Source organism: Micropterus dolomieu, linkage group LG22 (assembly GCF_021292245.1).
Source record: "Micropterus dolomieu isolate WLL.071019.BEF.003 ecotype Adirondacks linkage group LG22, ASM2129224v1, whole genome shotgun sequence".
NCBI classification, from domain to species: domain Eukaryota; kingdom Metazoa; phylum Chordata; class Actinopteri; order Centrarchiformes; family Centrarchidae; genus Micropterus; species Micropterus dolomieu.
The window spans coordinates 14,699,328-14,719,039 of NC_060171.1; the positions used below are offsets into that span (position 1 = coordinate 14,699,328).

The 19,712-nt window shown below is 38.9% G+C and overlaps 1 protein-coding gene across 4 annotated transcripts; it reads right to left on the reverse strand.

Annotated features, from left to right (window-relative positions):
• Window positions 1-15: 15 nt before the first annotated feature.
• On the reverse strand, window positions 16-19,025 carry pkp3a (plakophilin 3a). Of its 4 annotated transcripts, none has more exons than XM_046037242.1 (14): window positions 19,002-19,025; window positions 14,656-14,833; window positions 9,739-9,830; window positions 8,221-9,008; window positions 6,930-7,053; window positions 6,084-6,288; window positions 5,587-5,761; window positions 5,001-5,118; window positions 4,735-4,899; window positions 4,433-4,615; window positions 4,181-4,334; window positions 2,715-2,910; window positions 2,444-2,531; window positions 16-1,203 (listed from the first exon to the last, which is right to left on the reverse strand). In XM_046037242.1, exons 1-14 carry the CDS (start codon window positions 19,002-19,004, stop codon window positions 1,162-1,164), a joined length of 2,511 nt encoding a protein of 836 aa, XP_045893198.1. In that variant the 5' UTR covers window positions 19,005-19,025; the 3' UTR covers window positions 16-1,161. The 4 variants fall into 4 exon arrangements, with proteins under 4 accessions (XP_045893198.1, XP_045893199.1, XP_045893196.1 ...); XM_046037243.1 differs by lacking the exon at window positions 19,002-19,025 and adding an exon at window positions 14,985-15,047; XM_046037240.1 differs by lacking the exon at window positions 19,002-19,025 and having other exon boundaries at window positions 2,444-2,528; window positions 14,656-14,972.
• Window positions 19,026-19,712: the final 687 nt, after the last annotated feature.

A 19,712-nucleotide genomic window follows, 5' to 3' on the forward strand; every position in this document is an offset into this window, starting at 1 on the left:
GCTTACAAAATGACATTTCACTTCCAAATCTGTCTCTTTATTAGCTGAAAAATATTCAGATGATACATCTGCCGGCATACAACACAAAAGCAAATATTAAAACACAGAGTAACAATACATACCAAGAGTTTGTATGAAAACATTACAAGATCAAATCTAATCAAAATAAGTTTCAATAAGGTCTGAATCTGAAAAGTGTTACATTTTGCAGTTGGTCATTTATGAACACAGACCTCAAAACTGAACAAATATTAAGTATTTGTTCTAAAAAAAAAAAAGAAAAAAAAGGGAGGTAAGGACTGTATCCTGTCACCCCTGTGTTTCTCACTCACACACCATTTATTAAAATAGACAAACAGCAATTATAACAGCATGTTAAAGAAAAATAAACAGACATCATAGTACTGTATGAGTTCAGTATGACAAAGTGATTACGAATGTCAGACTCCACCATTTTGTATGCAAAGAGTGGGATTTCGCAGAACTAAACAAAATATGTATAACTAAATACAAAACTTTGAAACAACAATCATTATTCCCAGATTTCTGAATCGAATTTTAAAATGTCAGAAATACTGTGGTTTCCATTCAGTTATAACTATATGTTCTCAACACATATTTATCCAAAGACTACAAATACAAAGTCCAAAGCTACAATATAAAAAGCATTTCATTTCTGTGTAAAAGAGAAAGCAATATCTACAAACATGCTATGTCAGTACCACATTTGTTTGCATCCATGCAAGTGTCCATCATATCATCCATCAACAGTCATGATCTATTTTCGAACGGCAGAAACACAAACAGCTGCAGATTCATCTGAATACAAGTTGCTCTGGCAGAAAATAAATCCCTGATTCCACATTAAAACATACAGTGTTCAAACAAAGAGAGTAAATGGTTAAGGTGCACACATTAGTCCATCAATAATACACCATACTGGATCACCATTTCTTGAACTGTGCTGACGTCCATTGAGTTTTAAAAATACACAGGAAGTCCTTTTCCATCCACTTGTGTGTTCATGTTCTTATAACAAAGGCAGATAACAACTGAACATATGTTATCTTTGAATGGCATAAAGAGTTTATTTACTCCCACACATCTAAAAAGATTTCTTCCAAAAGGGGGACTGGTAGAGTGCAGGACTGATCCCTACAACTATATTTGATCATCTGCAAAATCCGTTCTAGTATATCCTTTCTGTAACACAAAGAAACAAAGATGGTGTTTTGACTTTTGTTTGCATATGAAACACAGAAAAATGACAGTGTAGAATTTATGTAAGTACTTATTCTAATATTAATTATACTACACACCAGTCAATGACAGCTCCCTCAATTAAGAAACTGAATGACCTCTGAGCTCACAATGTAACGCAATCCATTTCAGAGTTATGCAATTCACTGTTAATTTAATTTTAGCTGTGTGTACGTATTTTTTGTAACATGTCCCAAGGTGGTGCAGGTATCTGATTATTCAATTTAAAACTGTATGTAAGACAAGCATTAACACATTTTTTGCTCTGTTGGGACTTGTTCAATAGGAAATATGATGAACACCGCACCCTTGGGAGGGGCAAGTCCTAATCTGCAAAAGGCAGTAAACTTACCTGGACCGGCCCAAGACATGAACATACAGGACTGGGTGTGTTATGTGCTGAAAGATCAGCAGTGTGAACAGAGATATATATATATATATATATATATATATATATATATATATATATATATATATATATATATATATAAGCCACGCGCGTGTGCACAGACGCATGCACATATGGGAATGAGGGTGGGGCACCATAAAAAGAAAGCTTTTCTGAGCTTTGACTTTTGTGTAGCAGTCAACATACAGAATCTAACTTGCTGTTCATGTCTGTGTTAAAGGCAAGAGACTCTTGAAAAATAGATTTTTAGTGTTTTGTACTGAACTGCGGGCACTGTCAGTTAGCCAATGTGCAAAAATTAAGTTTTAAATGTTCCATTTTGGTGTATCTTTTATATCTTTATACTAAATCGATTATGACTATAATTTGTGAGTATTGAGAAACAAAGTTGAAAGTCATAAGGAAGTTTAAAAACAATTGATGTTCCTTTATAAGATATCCTATAGTGCAGTATACTTACATTAATATACGTTGTTAATGTTTAATGACATTTTTATTCATCAAGTGCTAGCTGTGCTTTCACAAAGTTTTTCTCACCTATTCATGTTTCAAACGTTCTACTATGTGATTTGATGGTTAGATAATATACAATTACAATTAACTTTAAACATTCCTAAATTCATAAGAGAGTTAAAAGAATACTCTGTTAAAATGAAAATTAGGATGAACAATTTTCAAATCTAAGGCAGTTTCTTTGATATATTATTGGGTTTTTTTGGCTACTTTAACACAATTATGCAGAGCTCCTAAATAGTTATTATAACAGTCTCTTACCGATTTGTATGTTTTATGCAGTTTCTTGTACTGGAACATGTTGCTGAGAACTGTGGCTGCTGCTTTGGCTGCTTTTATCTTCGCACTGCTGGAAAAAATATTTTTCCAAGGTTAACACTTTGTACAAATAACCTTGTGTGCAAAGATAAGGTGCAATACTTTGTACAACATTCAACATCAAATGTTATGCAAATGTTAAAAATGTCTGTGTCAGGGCTCAGGTAGGTTCACATATAACTAGCATAGTATGTTTAGCTATTTTCCACTTTACCTGCTGTCATGTGAGTTCTTGATGCCGATGAGTTTTGGCAGGCCATCAAAGAAAGCGATGTCTCTGGCAGCCAAAGAGCTGCTGGTCACCAAGTTATTGAGAACACCACAGATGTTGACCACCACCTCGCTAGAGGGCTCCTTCTGTTTTCCATTGTCAGGCAGCTTGGCCACCAGGTGGTTCACCACCTTTGTGGCTGGATAAACCAAGTATCGTTATACAATGTTAAAGTAAAACTTATCTTCACAATAGAGGGTATGCGTTGATGTCACTTCCCCTTCCAGAACACGCTGGACTGAGTAGCAAAACATCTCTTACCATGGCTGCGTTTAGCAAACCGGGAGTAAAACAAGTGATTATTTGCTCAAATTAAATGCAGTCGGACTCAACAGTGATCCTTACTGCTTACCAAAGAACCAGTGTTGTTTGTGTTTTAGCTGATTCAAGCTAACACTGCTGCTTGTCTTTCTGCCACTCAGCGAGCGTAACTGCGTTCTGTGACGTCATGCGCATACCCTCTATACAATAATTCCTGTTAGCATGAACACACAAATTTCTGCCAAGGTTGTTTCATGTGGGTTTTTGTTGTCTACGGCCTCTCACTGGTGTGAAGGGTGATGTCACAGATCTCTGTGCACCAATCAGGATTTAGCACTTTTGAATCAAGATCTAATGATAGTTGTGGCGTTTGCAAATGTTTATGTTATCAGGCCACTCTTAATAATTTTTAATAAATAATAAATGTTGTTTCCAAATTTAAACTATCATTGTTGTACTTTTGGTAATTCATATCTAATGTCATCGACAGACCATTGATTGATTCCACTCAGGCTTTGGCTATCCTCGGTATATTGTATTTCATCTTAAATCTCATCTAAAATGTTGGTGTCTGAATTTAACCAATCCAGTTTGAGCAACCAGATGTTTAACTACATTCAAGTTTTTGTTTATTTGAATAACTTAAAACAACTTCCTGAGAATTTCAAAGAGGGGAATTCAGACCCCTCTTTGACACACCAATTCAGATAAATATTTTAGAAAAGCAAATAATGATTATTTTTATTGTTTATTAATCTGTCAGTTATTTTCTCGATGAATCGATTAGTTGTTTGGTATATAAAATGTCAGGAAATGGTGAAAACTGTTGATCGGTGTTTCCCAAAGCCCAAGATGACAACCTTAAATGTCTTGTTTTTTCCACAACTTAAAGATATTCAGTTTACTGTCATAGTCCCCTGAGAATATTCACATAAGCTGGAATCAGAGAATTTGTGACTTATGTTTTTTCAAACATTTAGCACTGGTGAGAAGAGAGTCATCTCACAATGCACCATTTACTGGAGTTTGTCTCTAAAGTGATAAAACAAGAAATTGTACTGAATAGGTTACAGGTATAGCAGATAAATAGGTAATTCAAAGGCAACAAATTATTTATACCTAACAAGCATAAAAAAAGAAAGACTGACCCATGTCATTCTTATCCCTGGCATGGCGGGAAAGATTTCGGAGAAAGCCTGTGAGAGAACGCAGCTCCAGGTCATTGCTTGTACGCAGGAGGTCCAGCAGCACTGGCAGCATGCGCTCCTGCTCCAGAGCCACCCTGCTCAGCACTGAAGCCCACTGCAGGACAAAGAAACAGAGACAAACAAAAAATGGGATAAACTTAGATTGTTGCGTTTCAGTGTTTTACAGGAGAACTCGATGAATGTGCTGCTTACCCTCTTGTCTCCAGCTGTGATGTTCTGCAGCGCTCCAGCAGCTGCCTCCCGGGTGGTGGAGTTGATCTCACACTGACGCAGCACACTGTTGTACAACCCCACTATCTGCGGGTGCCACAGCCACTCCACACTCTTTGGCACTCGAGCAACCTCGGTGAAAGTGGAGAGATCCTGGTTCTGGGTCTGTCAAGGGAAGGAAGAATACAAAAAAAAAAAAAAAAAAAAAAAAAAAAAAGGTGTTGAGATGGATAGTCTGGTCCATGTAGTCAAACTGATGATGGGTAAATCTCACGTGTGCGTACATTTTTTGCTTTCCTGCTCTGAGGCGTAAAGCAACCAATGGCATCACCCTTTCCAGAGTTCTGAGCTCTAGTTGGTCCTTCGAGGCGGATTAGAGCAGATGGAGGCATCTCACTGTAGAGCTGGTAGGAGAGGTTCCTCAAGACACACACTGAATTTTCCACCCCCTAAGAATAGACACGCACATACACAGAGACACATTAATACACAAGACTTGGGTTGAACAGAAACAGCAGCTTAAACTCAGCTCCATCTCTTATTGTCTCACCTTGTCTTCAGCCTTGTTCCCTTCAAGGGACTTCTTGATGTAGGACACCAAAGAGTCAACCAGTCCGTGTGTTTCTCTCATCTGCTGACGGGTTTTTTCGTTCACAGAGCTCAGATTCCTAAGCACACACAGAACGAGAGGTCAAATTGAGTCCAGAATCACGCATGTCATTACTTTGCCAGATGTTGCAAATAGAGAGGAGTGTGGGAGTGTGTTTCCACTCCTGGCACTGTCGCAGAAATACACCATTGAAGCATTCACTTCACAGTCCTGTGATAAATATGATGCAGTGAGCTTTGCAAATATTCCCCAAATGGTTCCCTCCAGGGTGCACAAAAACAGAGCAAAACCAAAGCTGGAGGCTGCAGTGACACAGGCTTTTGCAAACAGCAGTGAAAAGAGAGAGGTGTGGTAAAAGCTATAGTAGCTGTCACCTGACACACAAGTTAGTGTCCTGCCAGAACAAGTTCCCAAAATGCAAAATATGGTCATGAGAGAAAAAGTAAACACAGATGAACCAGAAAGAAATACTAAATGATAGAAGAAAATGCTGCACAGAGAGAAGACACAAACAACTGAGGTGCACCTGAGGCATCCTGTGGTGTTATAGAAGATTTCTGCCTCAGAGGGGGACTGGTGGATGCCCTCAGAGTCTTCATCACCTGACAGACGGATGAGGATCCTCTCAGTTAGCTCAGTAAGTGTCTCCTTGGCCAATTTCTCCTTCAAGTTGTCTTTGGATGAAAGGTTCCAAAAGATACCTGCACACATACACACCAGGGGAATAATGTCATGCATAGTGCTTCATTTTGCTTTTACTGTAGCTTCTTTAAAGATTAATTTCTCAAAATGGAAGTCAGCACTTTTGGACATTTTTAACTTCAGTCTTGAAGATGTTTTACTGTCAGTTCAGTTTTTAAAAAATAGTTCTGAGAAATAATTGAGTTTTTAGTTAGATTAGAAGAAGATCAAAAGGACACAAATGCCAAGTTTAAATTAATTTCTGCAGAAGTCCAAAGTAAGCAGTCTGAGATCAACTCAGCCTGTTGTGTCATGTTTTCTGTTAATGACTGAGATTCCTACCGGTGACATTTTTGCAGAGTTCATCATCGGGCTCCTTAAGTGCCTCGACCAGCTGTGGGATGCCGCCCTCCTCGATCAGGGCCACCTTGTTGTCCATATTCTCATAGATGAGGTTGCGTGTGGCACCAGTTGCATAACGCTGCACTTCCTCGTTGTCGGAGTTGAACAGTTTCACCAGCTCACCAATGCCTTTCAGACGACGCACCTAGAGACGAGGTGGCAGGAAAAAATGTCAGCATAGGATTTGTGTCTTTGTTCTTTTTTTCTGAGGTGCTGAGATGATTTTGTTACCTTTGGACAGAACCAGGCTAGCGGTTTCTCCCTGTTTCTAGTCTTTATACTAAGCTAAGCTAACCATCTGTAGGCTGTAACTTCATATTTACCCTAACTTCAGCAAGAAAGTGAATATGTTTATTTCCTAAAATGTCGACTAATTCCCTTTATTTTAAAATCACCTGGATCTCTTTTCAGAAGGCTCATTAAAGACAGACTCTGAACCATCTTACAAGAGGCCATATCCTCAGAGTTTAAAATAACTTAAAAGCACACAGTCCAACTAATCAACAGCCATCATAACAGTGTGTCACATATCTGTATGTCTGTCATTCAATATCCGTAAAGGAAAGAGTCCAAATACGTTAACATGGTAAATGTTTAGCAACATGTGAAACAACTGGAGCACACCAGAAGGAGTTACATAAACTGTACTTTATAATCACCAGAAATAGAGAGACCTCCATCAGTGGACGCCTACAATTGATGGAAAACAATTTAAATGACTGAGATTCTCAATAAGGGATTGCAGAGAGAGGAATTCTAACCACAAGTTTAATCACTTTTAAGCACCTCATTTTTGGCGTTGCTGTCATTGTAACACTCATGCTGAATGTAGGCGGCACCCAGGACCTGTAGCTCAGGGTCGGGCTCTCTCAAGTTTTGCACTGCTGTGGGCATGTCCAAGGAGTTGATCCTGCCGAAGGAGCAAATTAACAAATTCAACCAAAGAATCTAAAATATTTAATTAGGTCATTATCCTGCTGTTGTGTATGGTAGCACAAAATATGTCTTTTGGATGTTTGAATGAAAAGCGACAGAGTAACCAAAGTAATTATTCAATGATTTGTTTCTTGTCTGCAAAATTCAGCTTGTTGAAATTCTTCCAAATCACACAGTGGTCTGGAAACCACATGCTGTGGGATGTGTGAAATGCAAGGCCTAAGACTGAGCTGCCACACCCAAAACCAGTCCTGCCACTATGGAGCCACCTCCCAATCCACAGCTCTTGCAAAATACACTAAAGCCTTTCTGACACATGAAAGTTGTAACACAATCCTACTAGTGCATCGCATTCACTAGAATGTCACTGACGTTAGAACAAATTCAACACACTGAGTTACCAGAATGACTAAAGCTGTCATCTCTGTCATTGAGTATAATAACCCAATTAAAAGGACAAGGCACACATTATTCTGTATTTTTGTTATTGTCAACAAACCCAATGAAAAGACCAAAATAATGCATCTGTGGGTCTCAGCCCCAAACCCATTTGTTCCTACTGAAGACATAAAGATTAAAAACGTTCACAAATATCAAGTTTAACTTTTAAAATAGGCTCACAAATTTTCTTAAAACAGCTGGGCACTATGGTTTTTTAGCAGAAGTTACTCAAACTGAGAATTTGTTGGGGACCATTTTCAGCAGTTGATTAATACACAATTGTTGCACTAGTGAGTATTTATGGAAGCAGGACAGTGTACATGAGTTTGAATCAAAATAAACTACAGTGCACATGCAGTGCTCATTAAAGTGTTAATAAGCTAATGTATAGGATTTGCTAGTAGAACCAGTTACCTGTTGGTTTTTGTCTTTTCTTAGGATTTGTTGACACCAGAAAAGTTACCAAATATCACCAAACTTCCTCTCCTCATTTCAGTCAACATCAGCATGTACTCAGGTTGGTTCTTGAGGCTTCTTGAGATTAGAAAATCTAACCAGTCAAATGTGAACACAGACCTTTTGCAGCAACTGATTAGTATAGCCTACCATTATACACTGTAGATCTGTCAGTATTAGCATGAGAATGAGAAACATCACTGTTGCAAATATGAGCAGTTTGTTACTGATGTGAGCTTCTCACCCGCTGAGGTTGCCCATGCTGGCTCCCATTTCCATCTGTCCATCGTAGATGTCCATGCCCCTGCCCACACTGTGCATGCTTTTTATTGACATGGCACGAGACAGGGTGCCCTGACGTTGCATTAATAGGTTTCCCTGGGAACCAGAAGACAATCCGGATACGATGAACCCTGTGTCTACTCTGTCACCCCCTCCACCATAAGTGCTGCCACCTGAGGACATCTGGTGCTGCAGGGTCCCAGACATGGAGCCCATACTCATCCGGTTTCGGTTTGTAATCCTGCTGATGGTGCGGTGGGCTGGCCCTTTGTAGGAATGTTGCTGTTGGATGATTTCCGCCTCTCCTCCTGTCATTCCTCCGCCACGGGAAAGAGTACCACTAAGAGATCGCCGCATGGGTGGTAAGGTCATGGCGCCTCCTCCCTGCCTCACCTGGGTGGTGTACCCATTGACTGCACTCTGAGCGTATTGGCGACCGACGGTGCCGACACGTTCGGAGACGAAGCTGCCAGCATCGCTGCCATCAACCATCCAGGGATTCACCTGGGCTGTGTGCTGCTGCACTGCGTGCATGGAGAGGGTCTCTGGTTCCATTCTGCTCTGAGGCCTGGTGTTTCCTTGGTAGCCGCCCATGCGTATGTCTTCTCTGTAAAAACCGCCACCACCACCAATCCCACCAACCCCTCCACCAGCAATCCCTCCAGCCCCAACACTGATCTTGTGAAACTGGGCCATTTCTGGGCCAGAAGACTGGCTGCTGAAGCCCGACCTCTGGGATACAAGTGGACCCTGAAGATGAAGAGAAGAGAAACTGTTACAATCAAATGTGTAACCAGAGTTACTCGTTAACTGTATGTGTGGGTAACAGGGATGTGACTATCATTTGGGAAACAAAGGTCATGCACTTAGTAGTTTTTGTCATATTCATTTGGGTGGGGGGGTTGATGGTACAGTGGATAAGAAACGTGCCTTTCGTGTGAGAGACCGGGGTTTAAATCTACTGTGAGACACCACTGTGTCCCTGAGCAAGGCACGTAACTTTGAGTTGATCCAGAGGCGTGCGACCTTTGACATATATATCACTTGCAAGTTGCTTTGGATAAAAGCGTCGGCTAAATAAATAAATGTAATGTAATATCCATTTCTTGTACAAACAATTAATTTAGGACAGGAGGGCTTTATTATTAACTCAAATATGAAATTTAACTTCAGGTCTCTCCTAAGCTCAAAGTTCAAACATCTGTGGCACAAAGCCAGCATCTTCCTGTTGAATCACTAAAATGGAGGAATCTTGAGGGTGGACTTGAAAACCCTGAGCTGATCTTATTACAGACTACTGTGAAATACCACACCTGCTGTGTCCTGGGTGACCCGCTGTGACATCACCAGATGGTCAGTGATGTTGTATGTTTGTTTTTTTTAGAACATCCATTAAATGACACATTACATGATCAGCTGAATTAATCCATGGTATGTGTGAATACATGCTGAAACAGTGAGATAATGCTGCAGTACTTACCATTGTTTTGCTGCCTGAGTACATGTAGGATGATTTAGAGCTGAAACTTGGGTTATAGGTCTGATACTTTATTGATGAAGAACCACCGTAGTCTGAAAGTAAGCAGAGAGACAAATGAATACCACATATTATCACATTGATATCAGTGATACAACTGTAATAAAATTAAGCTTTACTGTGGATTTTGTCCCCCATCACTTACACTGGAAACCTGTTATGTATGAACAGAAGAAATTATTACAGCAAACCACACCTGTTTCACTGTACATATGGACACCTGGCTATTGTTTTAGGACAGACTGGAAAATGTGGAAAACCTTTTCTTTAAATTTTTCAAGGCCAATTGACTCCATGTTAAAAAATCTTAAAATTTACAGCAAAACTTCAATGTGCCAAACTGAATGTGGAAAAAAATAATTCTGAATGTAGAAATATATAGGAATTTTATGACATAAAATAAAAAACATGACTTGATATTTATTCTGTAAGCAGTAACATCAAATACACTGGGGGACAATACAAAGACAAATGCAAGGTATTTGATTTTTAAAAAATGCTGTTCTGCTTGTGCTTGAAATGTGTTATCCACATCTCCGCATGTTATGTAAGCGCTACTATATTAATTTCTTCTATTTGCACTTTTGTTTATATGTACCCGTTTTATACAGTCTATGATATGTAGGCATCAGAAGTGTTAATAAATGGTTTACATTTTGTAAGCAGGGAGTTTTTTTATTCTGAAAGTAGATTCTGCTTGACTCAGCTGCTGACTGTGTTCCTGAACTAACTACTGAGAGGTCAAGAGTGGACAGAAAATGCGACAAATGCCTTTTTGGGGGAGGGGGGGAGGGACTTCTGGGTTGTTGTGAGGTCACCTTTCAGCAATGACAAATGTCGGGATTTTGATTAATCACTGATTAATCTCGTTTTGATATCATGTAGAAGCAGAACAATGCTGGCTATCCTGGAAATACCTTGGCCAAGAGAAGAGCTTAAGAGTCTTAAACATGAACACAATGAATGGTTTTTGTTTTGTCAACTGATCATTGAGCTCAGAATCAGAAACAGCTTTACTGCCAAGTAGTTTTTTCATGTACAAGGCATTTGCTTTGGTGAGTAGGTGCCAGACATTAACACATATATATATAGCTATTAAAATATGGAATAAAACGAGCTGTACAAGTTAAGTTAAAAAAAAAAGAAGAAAATATACTGTGCGATGTATAGTTATTTACATGATCAGTTTCTGCCACATATATAAATAATATGGCATCAAGTCAACTCTGACTTTTGCTGGTGTTAATGCACGTAACAATACACACAATGAATATGTAATCTGTTTACTTTCACACACTCATGTTTAGAAATTTAAACATACATTTCTTTGGGTTACTGTTTTTTTAATATATTAATACTCATATAAATTCATTTGAAATAAAAAGGATGAGAAGAAAATAAGTAAAATGATCAAGAACATTCCTAGTAACAAATGGCACAATCACAGCATGACGAGACACCATGACTCAACAATTACTTGCGAGCCATACAGAGCAAGTGTCCTGTTGCATTGAAAATTGAAGATTCGATTGCACACACAGTCTGTGACAGCTGGACCTGAACAGTCACTGGGTCTGACGTCTCTTGTTACCCTAGTTCACATCTGACACACAAAGACACTCCCTTGACGCTTTCAGTTCAGAGAGTGTGACTACAAAAAAAGACTTTAAGATAATTCTTTTGTTGTTCTAGGTACGATGGAGTAATACAAACTAACAATAAAAAAGATTAAGAGTCTAAAGTTACAGCCATGCTAGCGGCTCTGTGAGGCTGCACTTACAGCTTTAAGCTAAATGATAACATGTCTTAGTTTAGCATGTTAGCTAACATTTGATAATTAGGACTAAACTCAAACTCCAGCTGAGAAAGTCATTAGTTTTTCTTTGCTTGGTTTCTTATAATACATCCATGATGCTCACAATGAAATGCTAGGTTTAGCAGCTCTTAATTTAGCCATATTCGTTCATAAAGTATTGGGACAATAAATGTCTAGGGTACGCTATACAAGAGAACAAAAATATCAACAATAAAAGTGCTCGATGCAAAATGCAAAAGAAAATGTACAAAGAAGACAAAGAGTTGATTAATTGTATAGTTAGTTAGTATAAAGGAAAAGTCCAGGGATCACCACAGTCAGTAGGATTCACCCTCTGAGATCCATGAACATTTGTAGATATTTTAGTCACGATCAAGGTGGTAGACTGGATGACATTGCTAGCATAGATAAAAAGGTTACCAGCAGTCAGTGTTTGAAGATCTGTAACATCTTCAAGCACCTTGAATGTTCAGAGACGAGGTCCAAGCCAATGATCAGATCCAGGCCACACTAATCCTGTTTCAAAACAAACTAATCCCTTTGCCTTGAGGGAGCCGAAGCACTTAATGAACTCAGGCTGCAACTAATGTTTATGTGTGATTGTACACGAGTGTAGTGTTCTAGTGTGTCTGTATGTTGACTTGAGCCTGACCACTTGGCACAGTAGCTTTTATACTACCAGAGGGGGGTGAACTTCCTTCATGCTCAGTTGCTATATAGAACACGCACAGAACAAACCAGTTAGTATAGAGAATGGCTGATACGTCCCTTGGCCCGGCCCCAGCCCAACCCTGGCAACGCCCAACAAACCTTTGCAACACAGTGAAAACACACCTTGAAAACACCTTCTGAAAGGAACCTGAACTTTTTTTTCTTCCTCTGTTGTCTTTTGAAAAATACACCTTGGTCATGATGTCAAATACTTCACACACTCTCTCTTTTTTCAGCTCTCACTTTCTGCAGAGACTTGTGTTCACCTGTGAGCACCAATTAGTCATTCCCTTAAATGCACAGCAGTTGTTGCAGCATTAAGATACAAAAGAGGACGCGTTACTCGCAGAATCCTCTGGGGTTTTTTCTCAAGTGTGAACACTCATGCATTCATAATGAGCTTCTCTAAAGCCACAAACCACTGAAATGACAGTCTTCGCTTTTGTTTCATTAAGAATTATTATCTCCCTCTTGTACAGGTTTCAAAAGTGGGTGGATATGACACAATGACATTTTACGACTGTATGTTTTCCTCCCGACAAAGCCCAGGGCAAAGGACAGAGATAACAACAGCATAAAACATCTCGCTCAGCCTAGTTTTTCGGTCGATGTGGCCATGTTTGACTAAACGGTATGACAAGTATAATGGAAGTAGAAATTAACAGTGACCTATTTAGTAGATAGACGTGTTGTAGGTCCCTCTACATTCCAGCCATTAAAAAAGTCATGAACACCATGTTTTCTGTCGAGACAGGTATTGTTGCCGCCTCAGGCAAATGCTGAAACTAGAAGAGTGAGAAAAAGATTCTTCCTCTGTCACCATACAGCCCAGAATTTAGAGGTCATACAAGAAATGCTGCTCCACCTGCTCCCTGAAGTTTGGGGGAACACAATGAATTATGGGAGGTGCGAGCAGATGCTACTTTTAGTGACCAGATTTCAGAAACAACACAGATACCCCCTACACACATGACAGTTACTGGTGTGTTTTGTTGAGTGATGCTATGGCAGAAGGGAAGAAAAACCCATTTCCAGGCCAGATATCTGATGGAAGCAGCATGAAGAATAGGTTGAGGTGGTGCATGGGGTCATGCACTATAGTGTGTGCTCTGTATGCAATGGCTTTGCTGAGTGGGGAGAGCAATAACACAAGTCGTAACAATCAAGTGAACTAATTCCCAACTCTCCTGGAAACCATTCATTTCCGCTGTGGGAGTCTCACCACTGCACTTTCACTGACTTTGTCTGTGTGCCAACACGGCTCAGACACCATTTGACGAGTCAGAGTCTTTGAACAGATAAAAACAATAGCCGGTTCTCAAGGCACGGTCATCTCCCAGGTATCTCTTGAACCCTCACCTCTTAAAAGCTGAGTAAGAGCTGAAACCCAATCCCACAGAGGGAGGCTTTCACCTGCATCCACGATCAGCGAATCATGAAAGCAGCACTTGTTTGGGCCTGTTACAGATTAACCCTTTTTCTTGGGCAGGTACGTGACACACAGTGCTGTAAGGCCGCTGCTGCATGAAGCTTCAGCTCAGGTTCTGATCTGCTACGCACCTGCAGAGCACCTAAATGGCCAGATTCCCTGGTGCGCTGACGAAAAGTAAGTCCACGAGACAAGGGCCAAGCATGCACAAAAATACCACACACACACACACACACCAGATGTAATAATTCATGCACACTATTGCATATGAAAGTAATAGCTGCTCCACTGACATGAGTCACTTTGGGGAACTATGAATTGAGTTCCAGTTAAATAAATAAAAGAGAAAGTAACCTCAATAGCTGACACCATTAGTTGAATAATCAATAAGTCGATCAACAAAAAAACTAACTGTAATCTATTTTGACTATTTTAACAATTCACTGGTTCCATCCACTTAAATGTGAATATTTTTAAATAATATAATCAGGGGCATGACAGTTTTGTTATATGAGATGTCCAATATTTGATTCAATATCAAAACTCCTTACCATAGACCCATCAAAATAAACGAAGCTCATAATATTTCAATTTAATTTCAGTTATCTTGAGTAAGGCCAAAGAAAATGAGGTTACAGGACTGACTGGTCAGATAAAAGCCTCAATTCCCCGTCTATAGCACAGATATGTGGTCTGTTTTTAGCCTATAAACTCAGAACTAAAATCAGATAATACCCTCTTTACCTGTGTGGAGACTTATTGGTTTTACATTTAGAAGTCCCTCACTGAGCCCGAATCATTTGTCCGCTCACTGTACACTCGTCACACGGAACTACTGTCTTGGAGCAGAACATAAATCCGCTGTAGATCCTTATGAAAGTGAGTTAAGAGAATTGATGTTTACCTGACATGGCATACTGCGAGGCCGACCCATTCTGACGCGGAAGTGTGGACTTCTGCGCCAGCCTCATCTGGACCTGCTGCTGGACGCGCCGCGCTCTGGCTATCTCGTCCGACGAGGAGCTCCCATTCCCGAGCTGGATGTCAGACGGGAGCCCGTAGGTGGTGACCGAGGTGTTGGGCTGTAAAGCGGACAAAAACACGCTCTCTGAGGCCGTGACATTCATGGTGAGAATTTCAAGAAGCGAGACGCAAGTAGGGCGCCTGGACCACACACAACACTTGTGTTCGCGCAGCCGAAAGTGTGCGGAGAGAGGTACGAGAGGAACTCACTGCGAGCGGAGTTGCACATCAGCAGGAGGAGGAGCCACACGGAGTACACCACATTACCTGACACACAGGTGCTCTTGTTCTCCTTTCATCCGGTTTTACGGCATTTGGCACCCTTGACGTTACTCGTTTCCGTAATTGACGCACCGGTGAGCTGGTCGTCTTTCAGATTTCTGTCAGCTAAATTGTTTAAAACAGTTTAGTATGATTCAGTCTCAGACAGAGCGCAAGTCAGAACTGGTTACGAAATTTTGTTTGTTTTGTTTGTGAGGTTTTATTTTATTGGAAAAGATCTGAACATGGCATAAATCTCAATATCTGAATATTCTTACAAAGTATTTAAAAAACTAATTAACTACATTTACTCAAGTACTGTACTTTTTAGAATAGAGAATAGGACTGTACTTGAGTATTTTATTTCATGTTACTTTATATGTACTTACTCCACTACAATTCAGAGGGAAATCCATCCATCCATCCATCGTCAACCGCTTATCCTGCGTACAGGGTCGCGGGTCAGAGGGAAATATTATATTATATTATATTATATTATTCCACTCCACATAATAAGCTTATAAAATATGATATGATACTGTGATAGATTAAAAATACCCAACAGCAACTACTTACACGTTATTGCATCAGCAATGATATTGTTATTCCAATAATGTAATAAATAATAGTATAACAGTAATAGGGCAAATTTTCCTGCATTATGAGTTATTTTTTATGATAATTACATAGTATTATTAGCAAAATAAACTTGCTACTTATTTGAAATTTTCCTCCATAGCTACTTGAAGATTATGTGGATGTTATCTGAAACATTTACAAAAGCGATTGTTTGTTATATCTCTTCAGATGTAGAGTGTTTGAGATCACCGCTTTACAACACCTGCTATCCAAAACATCATATAGCCTAGAGGAGATATTAAGGTATTGTCTGTCGGTCATCTGAGATCTGAGTGCAGCTTCAATGTAAACCTTTATATAATCAGGTACTATCATTGAGATCAAAATCTGCTTTGAAAGAGAGACCTGAGTACAGCAGATAGAAAGAAAAATAAACTTAGCCAGAAAAAAGGACATATAGCATCAAATATGGGCACAGATATCACTAAAAAGATTTGAAGATGAAAGTTTATATTATATAATTTGGAGTTATGTTGATGGTGGCGGAGAGCATGATCTTATGTTGTAAAAATCTTCCATATGTGTGAAACTGGGTTGAGAACTGCTGACTGTAAAGACCGTACCATTTTATTTATATAATTTTTGTACTCACTAAACCATTCAGTAAGCCCTGGTGCATGGAAGCATCTGCATTTAATATGTTTCTCCACTGTTTTATTCAGGTTTTTTGTTTAATTTATCCCACATCTGTGTGTGTATACTTTTTGTATATATCTATATCTATCTCTGTATATGCATGCAATGCTTTTCTAAATTTATAAATGTATAAGGGTAAGACAAGGTGGAGGCACATTGATTTGGTTTATTTATTGCTGTGTATTAAATAAATTATTTTAAGTATTTCATTTTAAATGATCCTATTCATCTGTGTTGTGTATTTGTTTTTATTGAGTACAAAAAGGCAGGTTTGATGTTTCTTCTTGGACCCTGTAGGCTTTTAAAAAATTTAAACTATACTTTAATGTAACAATAAGTTGAAATTTTACACTTTTTAAAGTTTATTACATTACACGTGTTATCAACCTTAAAATACAAACAAAGATCCTTCTTGTAACAGGGTTCAACAGTGAAAGTGGCAGACAAACCAGGTTAAACAGTTCGTCATTCAGCAACGTCTAACAAGCCCTGATTATATTCAATGGAGTCATATTCAAATTAATAATGAAGATAAATGTGTTAGACCTAATCTCTGTGTCTAATGTTAGTCATAAAGCTAGAATTATTTTACAACACTGACAGTGGTGGAACATAACTAAGTACATTTACTCAAGTACTTTACTTAAATACAATTTTCAGGTACTTCTACTTTACTTGAGTGTTTTTTATGCTACTTTACATTCCACTTCATTTTGCAACCCAATATTGTACTTTTTTGCTATTTTTTTTACGTTTGTTACTGGTTACTAATTAACCAACTAATAAATGATATGATGTATATATAAGCTTCCCGGCAGTATAGAAAGTAGTTAAAATTATCTCCACCTTTAACAGCTGCAACATTAAAGTGATGCTTACACATTAATGCATCAATAATTATAATCCAATGATATGATATTATTATGATGAAATGGCCCATTTTGTATAATGAGTACTTTTATTTTGGTACTTTCAACATATTCTGATGGTAACATCTATTTACTTTTACTTGTAACAGAGTATTTCTACACTCTGGTATTGCTACTTTTACCTAAGTAAAGTTTATTTAGTATGAGTACTATTTCCACCACTGGTTGTTTTATTTATTGTGTATTCATCAGGGTCTTTGCTTGTCTGTAAAGCAATGCAACAGATGTAATGTATACAGGACGTCTAGCTGAAGCTAATTTGCAGCGCTCATCCCCCGTTTCTCATTGTTGAGTTTTGTGCAGCAGAGATGATGCAAAAAAAATCCACTCTACCAATAAAACAATGTGAGGTGTTCATGTTATTTTGTCCCACCATACAATCCACACCGCAATCCACGGATAAAAAAAATATCATCCACTAAATTGAGGGTAACTGATGTTGAGTCTGTGACACACTGACCACTAAAAGCTTCATAAAGTTAATGTCTGATTTATCTTGCATTGGAGATAAATATAAATGGTTCTTTCTCCAACAAAACAAAGGGATAACATATCTTATTCACATGTATTAACATCTCTTTTGTCATTTATTTTGTAGATTTTGAAACATATCTTATGCACATTGTACTTTTTGTATGTGGTGACTATTACTTGATTCCGCAAGAGATTCAAGACTCACTTGTACAGAGTTCACCTGCACGCTGTATAACCTCCCTCCTTCACTTGTTCTATTGACATCCTCTGCTGACAGAGATCTATTGCATTTTCATTTTGTTCTGACAAATGTAGTTATTGTAAGTCGGTTTGGACAAAAGCGTCTGCCAAATATACTAAATTTAAATTAAAATGATTACTGCATATTGCTGTTCTTTTGCAATCTGTAATTATTAGGTTACTATATGTATACCCCTTAAACTGTATCCTTCAGTATGCAGCAGTAAAGGCCTTTGAGCTCTGATTAGTTAAATATCTTTGTCTGTAATGTTTTCACAAATTGGCATGATATTAAGTTAAATCTATCAAATGAATTTAAGTATGAATGGAGGACTGTCAACAGGTGTGGCACAGTCTCACTATATTATTACGCTGGAGCCACACCTAAGTTTTATCTGCTTTGTTTTATTTGAGCTTAGCAACCATGAGTCACTGCAGCCAATCTGAGAGATATGAAGTGTGGGAGAAGTTTATGTCACATGTCTGTGGTATCTATCTGTCTGGATACAGGCTAAAAGGTCAGAAAAACTCACTATTGGTGCAGAATAAACAAATGTAATTTTTATATTATATTATAATAATATAAATTAACAACTCCGCTCTCATTGCTTTATTTCCTGGGTTCCTGACTGCATTCCTTTGTTTAGATGCATTTGAACAGAAAAACAAGAGATGAATCGCAGCATCTCTCAGTCAATTATTCCCCTCAAGGATAGCAGAGGATTTAATTTCCCCAAAGCAGATCAAAGTCAATGGTTTTACACTGGCCCGGATGCATAAGGAGACCTATTGAAGCATGACCGACTGCCTCCTCCTCCCTCTGCCTACAGTCATTACCTGAGAAATCACCTTTCACACGTTACTTTCCTTCGACATTCTGTTCATGCTGACTTCACATTCATTGTCAGGCATGTCTAAAAAATCAATCATAGCTTTACATGCAGGTACTTAATGCCGCTCTGTAACAAGTCAAACATGGAATTAATTTATAATCCAAACAGGGAGAAAATAGATGAATCTGGAATAAGTATCATACATTTGGACTCACCATTACCACTGAAGCTGTGTTGACTGTAAATGTTCTCCTCACTGCTGCAGTTCACCTGCTCGTCTTACCAAGTGATCTGATCTGGTGGGACATTAGAAAGTATTAAAGTTATAGCCACAGTCGCCGCCCAGAAAATTGCAATTCCTCTTTCCATCGCAGGTAAATGCAGAGCATACACAAAACAAAACAGAGAGATGAGTCACAATACAGGGTGTGTACAGAAGAGGGGCGCAGACAGTCTGTCTCTGACACACATAGTACATCTGAGTGAGAAAAGACAACATACATTTAGCCGTTTAGTTGTGCTTTTACTTTTCTGCTGAGGAAGGTCTTCATGAGATGTGACGGGTGGTTTTGTATGATAAATTTGTTCAGTAGCCTACATTTTATTTGTGGTGTGTGATTTGACATCAGTGCTGATTTTTTTGGGATGTTGCAACATTTTCTTCATGACTCACAGTAGAGCAGCGGAGCAGCTGTATTACTGAATTGCCAGCCCAGTTCAGAGGCACAGAGTGACTGAAATCACTCTTAAGGTTATTGACTCGGGGCAATGTGTATGTGTGTGTGTGTGTGCGTCAGAGAGAGTGACTGCGTGAGGGAGCAAGAGTGACAATCTTGTCCTGCCTTCTGTCTCATGCGTCAGGAGCTAAGTGTCTGTCTGTGGTAATCTCTGAAACTACACTACATAGCCAAAAGGACACAGACATG